Raw genomic sequence first — 10,635 nt, 5'->3', positions numbered from 1 at the left:
AGTTCAAAACAAAAGCTATAATCCATCGAATAACTTTACTGAGAGATTTGAGCAGGGTACAAACACATGACGGACACTTTTACGACCAACCGGAAACTTAGCAACCAGGCTAGCAACGCACCTCCTTTACGGCAGCTGTCGCAACGTTCTTAAAACAACTGCAGCACATACATATATATACAACACATCTCCCTTTTTTAACTTTTGTTTTTCTTTCCTTGTACACAAAACAAAATCACACTGTAGATGTGTTGTCTGTCTAATTATAAATAATGCAGACGAGGCGTGTTGGCTGAGTTCTTGACGTTTACTTTCACAGCGTGGCAACATGCAACACTTTTCGGGGCTACCGCGCATGCTCGTAACTCCCGTTGCATGCTGGGTAGTGTAGTTGTTATATTCTCTCGCTCATAACATTTTTCCCCCATAAAGAAATAATGTTAACTCAATAAAGTGTATTTCTTTTTTTAGCCTTAACTTTACATTTATTAGCATTGTAACCACATTTGCAAACAACTTTTCTCTTCATAGAATTTTCTTTCAATAAAGAAAACAAGTGCAAAAATGTCAAAGCATCATAACAAACAGTTATGTCAAATAGCAGCAGAAGTGCACTTTTTGGAGAGCTGTATTATTTCCAGTTTTGTGCCCAAGGGACTGATTTTATTTAACACTATATTATTATTTATACACCTATAGTGATCACAGAGACAGCTTGTTTTTGTGTTACTGTATATATTTGTTTCTCTGAAAAATCCCACTTAATATACTTTGGGTAACAACAGTCAATATTTATTTATTTTATTTTATTTTTTTAGGGGGGTAACAGTCAATATTTATTTATTTATTAGATTTTATTTTTTTATTATATAATAAAAGTGAGCTTTTGTTAAACCAAATATTGTGTGTTTTTTTACATATACAACAACCTATCTGGACTCCATAAGAGAATCGACAAGGAATCGGTTCGATAAGAGGATTCGATAATAGGCTCAAACTCGATAATTCCTTATCAAACATCATCCCTACTCGCAAGATGGTTTACTAAGTAATTATGCCACATTTTACTGATGTCCATTAGCCAAATGTATTTGTAAAGTTACACAGCAATATTTATGTCGGGAGTCGGGACAGATTGTTGGCATTACTGTGCTAAAATGTCTAGTTTGACCGCACAAACCACCATCGAAATTATTATATATAATATATTATATATCGCATAGGCCTACTTTGATGGCAAGCCAAGGCTAACAGTAAAATTACCCCAATTAGCTGTGTTAATGTTGGAACGCTAATTGTCCCATTTACTCTCTGTAAAGCACCAGTTCCATTGGCAGCAAAACAGGCCCAGAGCATAATACTACCACCACCATGCTTGGCGGTAGGCATGGTGTTCCTATGATTAAAGGCCTCACCTTTTCTCCTCCAACCATATTGCCGGGTGTTGTGGCCAAACAGCTCAATTTTTGTTTCATCTGACCACAGAACTTTCCTCCAGAAGGTCTTATCTTTGTCTATGTGATGTCAGATGAAACAAAAATGGAGCTGCTTGGCCACAATACCCAGCAATATGCTTGGAGGAGAAAAGGGGAGGCCTTTAATCCCAGGAACACCACTCCTACCGTCAAGCATGGTGGTGGTAGTATTACGCTCTGGGCCTGTTTTGCTGCCAATGGAACTGCTGCTTTACAGAGAGTAAATGGGACAATGCAACAAATACATTTAGTAAGTAAGATGAAGTGCTTAATTGACGCACATTATTTTTAGACTTTTACAGGCCACATAAAACGATGTGGCGGTCCAGATTGAGTTTGTTACCTGTTCTATTCAGCAGTGTTTTTTAACCTTTTTTGAGCCAAGGCACATTTTTTGCGGTGAAAAAATCCAGAGGCACACCACCAGCAGAAATCATTAAAAAACGAAACTCAGTTGACAGTAAAAAGTCGTTGTCACAATTGTTGGATATGACTTTAAAGCATAACCAAGCATGCATCACTATAGCTCTTGTCTCAGAGTAGGTGTACTGTCACCACCTGTCACATCTGACTAATTTTGAGTTTTTTGCTGTTTTCCTGTGTGTAGTGTTTTAGTTCTTGCCTTGCGCTCCTATTTTGGTGGCCTTTTTCTCTTCTTTTTTTGGTATTTTCCTGTAGCAGTTTCATGTCTTCCTATGAGTGATATTTCCCGCATCTACTTTGTTTTAGCAATCAAGAATATTTCAGTTGTTTTTATCCTTCTTTGTGGGGACATTGTTGATTGTCATGTCATGTTCGGATGTACATTGTGGACGCCGTCTTTGCTCCACAGTAAGTCTTTGCTGTCGTCCAGCATTCTGTTTTTGTTTATTTTGTAGCCAGTTCAGTTTTAGTTTCGTTCTGCATAGACTTCCCTAAACTTCAATGCCTTTTCTTAAGGGCACTCACCTTTTGTTTCTTTTTGGTTTAAGCATTAAATACCTTTGTACCTGCACCCTGCCTCCCGCTGTTTCGGACATCTACAAAGCAATTAGCTACCGGCTGCCACCTACTGATTTGGAAGAGTATTACACGGTTACTCTGCCGAGCTCTAGACAGCACCGACACTCAACAACACATCATTGGCAAACTATAATCATTGGTTTGCATAAAATATTTTTAACCCAAATAGGTGAAATTAGATCATCTCCCACGGCACACCAGACTGTATCTCACGGGTGTGCCGCGGCACAGTGGTTGAAAAACACTGCTGTACAGTATATAAAAAATATTTCCAGGTATGTCTCTCGAGTGGCTGCTCTAGCATTAGCCAATAGCATCAGAGGTTGTACTTCATATCAATTTAGTAAAAAACTTTTGCACGTCTATTACAGGTTTTTAGAAGGCCCTGGCCTGGAATAATGCGCACATTGTACCGGAACCACGAGCGCTACGAGAACACGTACTTTAAGAAATTCCCAGGGTTCTACGTGACTGGTGACGGTAGGCAGAGCAAACAAAGTTATGGAAAAGACTAACCGCAATTCTAAAAATGTTCTTCATGTTCTCAGGCTGCAGACGAGATAAGGATGGATATTACTGGATTACAGGAAGGATTGATGACATGATGAACGTATCTGGTGCGCTTATTTCTACATCAGGGGTGCCAAACTCATTTTAGATCGGGGGGCCACATGGAGAAAAATCTACTCCCAAGTGGGCTGGACTGGTAAAATCACGGCATGATAACTTAAAAATAAAGACAAGTTTAGATTAGTTTCTTTGTTTAAAAATAGCACATTCTGAAATTGTACAAATCCTAATGTTGTTGGGTTTTTTTACAATTAGCTGTTGCAGTTAATAGTATATATATACACTATATTTGTCTTTATTTATATTTTCTGAATAAATTATTATAGATGTCCGATAATATCGGACTGCCGATATTATCAGCCGATAAATGCTTTAAAATGTAATATCGGAAATTATCGGTATCAGTTTCAAAATGATCGGTATCTGTTTCAAAATGTAAAATGTGTGACTTTTTAAAACGCCGCTGTGTACACGGACGCAGGGAGAAGTACAGAGCGCCAATAAACCTTAAAGGCACTGCCTTTGCGTGCCGGCCCAATCACTTAATACCTACGGCTTTTCACACACACAAGTGAATGCAAGGCATACTTGGTCAACAGCCATACAGGTCACACTGAGGGTGACCGTATAAACAACTTTAACACTGTTACAAATATGCGCCACACTGTGAACCCACACCAAACAAGAATGACAAACACATTTGGGGAGAACGTCCGCACCGTAACACAACATAAACACAACAGAACAAATACCCAGAACCCCTTGCAGCACTAACTCTTCCGAGACGCTACAATATACACCCCCCGCTACCTCCACCTCAACCTCCTCATGCTCTCTCAGGGAGAGCATGTGCCAAATTCCAAGCTGCTGTTTTGAGGCATGTTCAAAAAAAATAATGCACTTTGTGACTTCAATAATAAATATGGCAGTGCCATGTTGTATCGGAAATGATCGATATCGGTTTCAAAAAGTAAAATGTATGACTTTTTAAAACGCCGCTATACGGGTTGGTACACGGACGTAGGGAGAAGCACAGAGCGCACTTTTCACACACACAAGTGAATGCAAGGCCTACTTGGTCAACAGCCATACAGGTCACACTGAGGGTGGCCGTATAAACAACTTTAACACTGTTACAAATATGCGCCACGCTGTGAACCCACACCAAACAAGAATGACAAACACATTGCGGGAGAACATCCGCACCGTAACACAACATAAACACAACAGAACAAATACCCAGAACCCCTTGCAGCACTAACTCTTCCGGGACGCTACAATATACACCCCCCCGCTAGCCCCTAATCCCCCCCCCCCCCACCTCAACCTCCTCATGCTCTCTCAGGGAGAGCATGTCCCAAATTCCAAGCTGCTGTTTTGAGGCATGTTCAAAAAAAATAATGCACTTTGTGACTTCAATAATAAATATGGCAGTGCCATGTTGGCATTTTTTTCCATAACTTGAGTTGATTTATTTTGGAAAACCTTGTTACATTGTTTAATGCAGGGGTCACCAACCTTTTTGAAACCAAGAGCTACTTCTTGGGTAGTGATTAATGCGAAGGGCTACCAGTTTGATACACACTTCAATAAATTGCCAAAAATAGCCAATTTGCTCAATTTACCTTTAACTCTATGTTATTATTAATAATTAATGATATTCACACTTAATTGAACAGTTTAAAAGAAGAGAAAACACGAAAAAAATTACAATTCAATTTTGAAACATAGTTTATCTTCAATTTCGACTCTTTAAAATTCAAAATTCAACCGAAAAAAAGAAGAGAAAAACTAGCTAATTCGAATCTTTTTGAAAAAATTTAAAAAAGAATTTATGGAACATCATTAGTAATTTTTCCTGATTAAGATTAATTTTAGAACTTTGATGACATGTTTTAATAGGTTAAAATCCAATCTGCACTTTGTTAGAATATATAACAAATTGGACCAAGCTATATTTCTAACAAAGACAAATCATTATTTCTTGTAGATTTTCCAGAACAAAAATTTTAAAAGAAACTCAAAAGACTTTGAAATAAGATTTAAATTTGATTCTACAAATTTTCTAATTTGCCAGAATAATTTTTTTGAATTTTAATCATAATAAGTTTGAAGAAATATTTCACAAATATTATTCGACGAAAAAACAGAAGCTAAAATGAAGAATTAAATTAAAATTTATTTATTATTCTTTACAATAAAAAAAATTAATTTACTTGAACATTGATTTAAATTGTCAGGAAAGAAGAGGAAGGAATTTAAAAGGTAAAAAGGTATATGTGTTTAAAAATCCTAAAATCATTTTTAAGGTTGTATTTTTTCTCTAAAATTGTCTTTCTGAAAGTTATTAGAAGCAAAGTAAAAAAAATAATGAATTTATTTAAACAAGTGAAGACCAAGTCTTTAAAATATTTTCTTGGATTTTCAAATTCTATTTGAGTTTTGTCTCTCTTAGAATTAAAAATGTCGGGCAAAGCGAGACCAGCTTGCTAGTAAATAAATACAATTTAAAAAATAGAGGCAGCTCACTGGTAAGTGCTGCTATTTAAGCTATTTTTAGAACAGGCCAGCGGGCTACTCATCTGGTCCTTACGGGCTACCTGGTGCCCGCGGGCACCGCGTTGGTGACCCCTGGTTTAATGCATCCAGCGGGGCATCACAACAAAATGAAGCATAATAATGTGTTCATTCCACGACTATATATATCGGTATCGGTTGATATCGGAATCGGTAATTAAGAGTTGGACAATATCGGAATATCGGCAAAAAAGCCATTATCGGACATCTCTAATTACAAGGTTTGGATATTTGGACTGATAGGACAATTAATCAATCAATATTATAGAAAAATTCTGGGAGATTTTAGACAGTTTCCTACTTTGTGGGAACCATCTGGGAAAGGCCCCCTTTTTCTGCACCCGGTGCACTGAGCAAGGTCCATAGAGGCCTGCTTGGGTGAGTTTGGTGTGGAAGAACTAGAACGGAGACAATCAAAAGAGGAGTGGAAGCAGCTGTAGCTAATTCAATGTACCGGTCACAGGTCACCTGATGAGCAGTGCCGAGGTGGAGGCGGCGCTGACCGAGCACTCGGCTGTGGCCGAGGCCGCCGTGGTCAGTCGACCGCACCAGGTGAAGGGCGAGTGTCTTTACTGCTTTGTCACCCTCAAAGACGGCGGCGAATTCAACCCCTCGCTGGTGGCCGCGCTCAAGACGGCAGGTGACACAACACGGACACTCAAAGCTTCCTGTGGGCACAAAGCTGTGACGCCTTCTCTGCTCTTTTGTCAGTGAGAGACAAAATTGGACCAATCGCCACACCGGACTTCATCCAAAACGCCCCGGCGCTACCCAAAACGCGCTCAGGTACTCACATAGTGCATCGGCGTGATTCAACTAGGGATGATACTCGAAACCGGTTTTCCCGGTTGTTCGATAAGAAAAGAACCGAGTCCTCGGACTCAAATCCCTTTTTGAGAACCGGTACCCGTTATCGAGACCACTATAGTAAAGAAAAAGAGTTGCTTCTTTATTCGAATCCCTGGGAACGAATCCCGTCCAGACCAGAAATGCTCCGTGGGACATCACAAGAAATGACGTCACGTAGCTCAGTCATTAGGCGCAGATAAGGAAAACAGGAAAAACAATGCACCGGAAAAAGCGCTCCAAGGTGTAATAAAGTTCAAAACAAAAGGTATAATCCATCGAATAACTTTACTGGGAGATTTGAGCAGGGTACAAACACATGACGAACTCTTTTACGACCAACCGGAAACATAGCAACCAGGCTAGCAACGCACCTCCTTTACGGCAGCTGTCACAACGTTCTTAAAACAACCGCAGCACATACATATATATACAACATATCTCCCTTTTTAACTTTTGTTTTTCTTTCCTTGTAAACGTTACAAAATCACACTGTATATGTGTTGTCTGTCTAATTATAAATAATGCAGACGAGGCGTGTTGGCTGAGTTCTTGACGTTTACTTTCACAGCGTGCTCATAAACTCATTCTTAGCTGCCGGGTGGCGACATGCAACAACACTTTTCGGGGCTACCGCGCATGCTCGTCACTCCCGTTGCATGCTGGGTAGTGTAGTTTTTATATTCCCTAGCTCATAACATATTTCCCCCTATAAAGAAATAATGTTAACTCAATAAAGTGTATTTCTTTTTTTAGATTTAACTTTTCATTTTTTAGCATTGTAACCACATTTGCAAAGAACTTTTCTCTTCATAGAATTTTCTTTAAATAAAGAAATAAAGTGCAAAAATGTCAAAGCATCATAACAAACAGTTATGTCAAATAGCAGCAGAAGTGCACTTTTTGGAGAGCTGTATTATTTTCAGTTTTGTGCCCAAGGGACTGATTTTATTTAACACTATATTATTATTTATACACCTATAGTGATCACAGAGACAGCTTGTTTTTGTGTTACTGTATATATTTGTTTCTCTGAAAAATCCCACTTAATATAACAGTCAATATTTATTTATTTTATTTTATTTTTTTAGGGGGATAACAGTCAATATTTATTTATTTATTAGATTAAATTGTTTTCTTATATAAAAAAGTGAGCTTGTGCTAAACCAAATATTGTGTGTTTTTTTCCATATACAACAACCTATCTGGACTCGATAAGAGAATCGATAAGGAATCGGTTCGATAAGAGGATTCGATAATAGGCTCGAACTCGATAATTTCTTATCAAACATCATCCCTAGATTCAACATGTTCATCTTTCATGTTCCTCCCCTACCTCATCCTCAGGAAAGATCATGAGGCGGATCCTCAGGCAGGTCGCCCGCAACGACAAGGACCTGGGAGACCTCTCCACGCTGGCTGACCCCCAGGTGGTGGAGATGTTGTTCAGCCAGAGATGTGAAACGACAGCCTGAACACACACACACACACACACACACACACACACACACACACACACACACACACACACACACACACACACACACACACACACACACAGTGTTTCTATGACAACAGCTGCAATCACATCCTTCCTTTGGGACTAAGGAGCGTGGAATCTGAACGTGTGATGACAATGTGATGGGAGAAGACCGTACAAACAGTAAAAAAAAAACTCTCTGCTGTCGTGTAATTGTGCACCTTGTTGTGTGTTTTTGCCTATTTGTAAACAAATGTTCTATTTTCATAAATGTACCGCATGCATCTGAATCCATGAACTATAAATGTTGGCTTGGCTCCATGTGACTGATGTCCTGTAAGTGTTTTCAACTGTACACCAGGGGTATGCAAACATTTTCTACACTGCAAAAACTGAAATCTAAGTAAGATGAAATATCTCAAATAAGGGTGATATTTGCTTATTTTCTGTCTTATAAGATAATTCTTCTCACTAAGCAGATTTTATGTTAGAGTGTTTTACTTGTTTTAAGGGCTTTGGTCCTAAATGATCTCAGTAAGATATTACAGCTTGTTGCTGAGATTTGATGAGCTATATTGAGTAAAACATGCTTGAAACTAGAATATCAACTGTTGCAAAGCTGTGTTATCAACACTCACAAGTATAAAACTACTTTTTTAAAGTAATTATTTCTTACTTCAAGCATGAAAAAAAAAAGTCAAGATAATGGCACTAGCATTTACTTCATTTAAGAATATTTTTCAACATATTGAGCAAAAAGGTCTCTTTTTTTTCCTACCAAGAAAAGTGCACTTGTTATTAGTGAGAATATACTCATTTTAAGGTATTTTGGGGTTCATTGAGGTTAGCTAATTTGACTCGTTTTGGAAAGTCTTGACAAGCCACATTTTCTTGTTCTATTGGCAGATAATTTTGCTTCGTTCAAATAAAATACTCATTTTTTTATTCTTGTTTTTGAACACTGACTTTTTGCAGTGCACCAAGGGCGGCATAGAGTAAAACATCCTCGAGGCCTGCTCAGTGGCCTTGTGGTTAGACTGTCCGCCCTGAGATCGGTAAGTCCTGAGTTCAAACCCCGGAAAGACTATAAAAATGGGACCCGTTACCTCCCTGCTTGGCACTCAGCATTAAGGGTTGAAATTGGGGGTTAAATCCCCAAAATGATTCCCGAGCGCGGCCACTGCTGCTGCTCACTGCTCCCCTCCCCTCCTGGGGGTGGAGCAAGGGAATGGTTCAAATGCAGAGGGTAATTTCACCACACCTAGTGTGTGTGTGTGTGACTATCAGTGGTACTTTAACTCTAACTTTCATGCGAATACATGTTTTACATTAAATGATGCTAAAAGCAATCCAATCTAATACATTAATGGTGACAAAGCTAATGTGTGTTGTCTAATAATAAATCTCATTGTATTTTATTCCTACAATATACCGAGGGCCAATAAAAAACAAGCCCCTTACCTTGGATAACATCATTGGCAACATTTCAACTGCAGGGGTTTCTTACTCTCTGGCTATTGAGCACAGTTGACGGGAGGCATAAGTGTGTGTGTGTGTGTGTGTGTGTGTGTGTGTGTGTGTGTGTGTGTATGCACAACCGCATGAGCAACTCAGCGTTATTACTCCCCAGCAGTAGCAGATGAGTGGTTGCCATGACAACCTCCTCAAATCCCGCTCTTCTTCCTCTGCAGACATTGTGTTAACCCTTGTAAGACAATCAGAGAGGTATTCATTTAACATCCATTCAAACATTTTCTACCACTTATTGACAATATAATATGTAATATTGGGTTTTTTAGTGTTATTTCTTGTTCTGACACGTGGCTAAATAATACATGTACAATTTCTGCATTATGCAGAGCAGCACTAACAAATATAACAGATATAGAGAGCGCAATAAAATCGCATACCAATGATAAGTCTGGGATAAGAAAATTAAACAAGCCCTAGGGGGCGCCCTGTCACCATATGCAGTGTGTTTAGTGACTATAACCTGGACCTGAATTAAAATTAAAGATTAGGTGCGGCGAAATTATCTGCATTTGACCCATCACCCTTGATCACCCCCTAGGAGGTGAGGAGAGCAGTGAGCAGCAGCGGTGTCCGCGCACGGGAATAATTTTTTGGTGATTTAACCCCCAATTCCAACCCTTGATGCTGAGTGTCAAGCAGGGAGGTAATAGGTTCCATTTTATAGTCTTTGGTATGACTCGGCCGGGGTTTGAACTCACGACCTACCGATCTCAGGGCGGACACTCTAACCACTAGGCCAGTGTTTTTCAACCACTGTGCCGCGGCACTAGTTATTAAAAAGGTGTCTAATGCTTAAACCAAAAATACACAAAAGGTGAGTGCCGCTAAGAAAAGGCATTGAAGCTTAGGGAAGGCTATGCAGAACGAAACTAAAACTGAACTGGCTACAAAGTAAACAAAAACAGAATGCTGGACGACAGCAAAGACTTACTGTGGAGCAAAGACGGCGTCCACAATGTACATCCGAACATGACATGACAATCAACAATGTCCCCACAAAGAAGGATAAAAACAACTGAAGTATTCTTCATTGCTAAAACAAAGTAGATGCGGGGAATATCGCTCAAAGGAAGACATGAAACTGCTACAGGAAAATACCAAAAAAAAGAGAAAAGCCACCAAAATAGGAGCGCAAGACATGAACTAAAACAC

At 39.1% G+C, this 10,635-nt stretch overlaps 1 protein-coding gene and 1 long non-coding RNA gene across 2 annotated transcripts in view; one reads left to right on the top strand and one right to left on the bottom strand.

Annotated features, from left to right (window-relative positions):
- acss2l (acyl-CoA synthetase short chain family member 2 like) overlaps positions 1-8,319 on the top strand; it is a 46,291-nt gene extending 37,972 nt beyond the window's left edge. Inside the window, exons 14-18 of the mRNA XM_062023289.1 lie at positions 2,849-2,957; positions 3,026-3,094; positions 6,088-6,264; positions 6,336-6,410; positions 7,818-8,319. Of these exons, the coding sequence (XP_061879273.1) occupies positions 2,849-2,957; positions 3,026-3,094; positions 6,088-6,264; positions 6,336-6,410; positions 7,818-7,945 (558 nt within the window). The 3' untranslated portion in view covers positions 7,946-8,319. The remainder of the gene's footprint in view (positions 1-2,848; positions 2,958-3,025; positions 3,095-6,087; positions 6,265-6,335; positions 6,411-7,817) is intronic.
- LOC133631174 (uncharacterized) overlaps positions 6,093-10,635 on the bottom strand; it is a 37,255-nt gene continuing 32,712 nt past the window's right edge. The window contains exons 6-7 of the long non-coding RNA XR_009821412.1: positions 7,807-7,941; positions 6,093-6,292 (exon numbers count right to left, since the gene is read on the bottom strand). This is a non-coding gene — a long non-coding RNA (uncharacterized LOC133631174). The remainder of the gene's footprint in view (positions 6,293-7,806; positions 7,942-10,635) is intronic.

Source organism: Entelurus aequoreus, linkage group LG16 (genome assembly GCF_033978785.1).
Source record: "Entelurus aequoreus isolate RoL-2023_Sb linkage group LG16, RoL_Eaeq_v1.1, whole genome shotgun sequence".
NCBI classification, from domain to species: domain Eukaryota; kingdom Metazoa; phylum Chordata; class Actinopteri; order Syngnathiformes; family Syngnathidae; genus Entelurus; species Entelurus aequoreus.
Note: the sequence above shows the minus strand (reverse complement) of the source record. Positions and strands in the feature narration are given on the sequence as shown.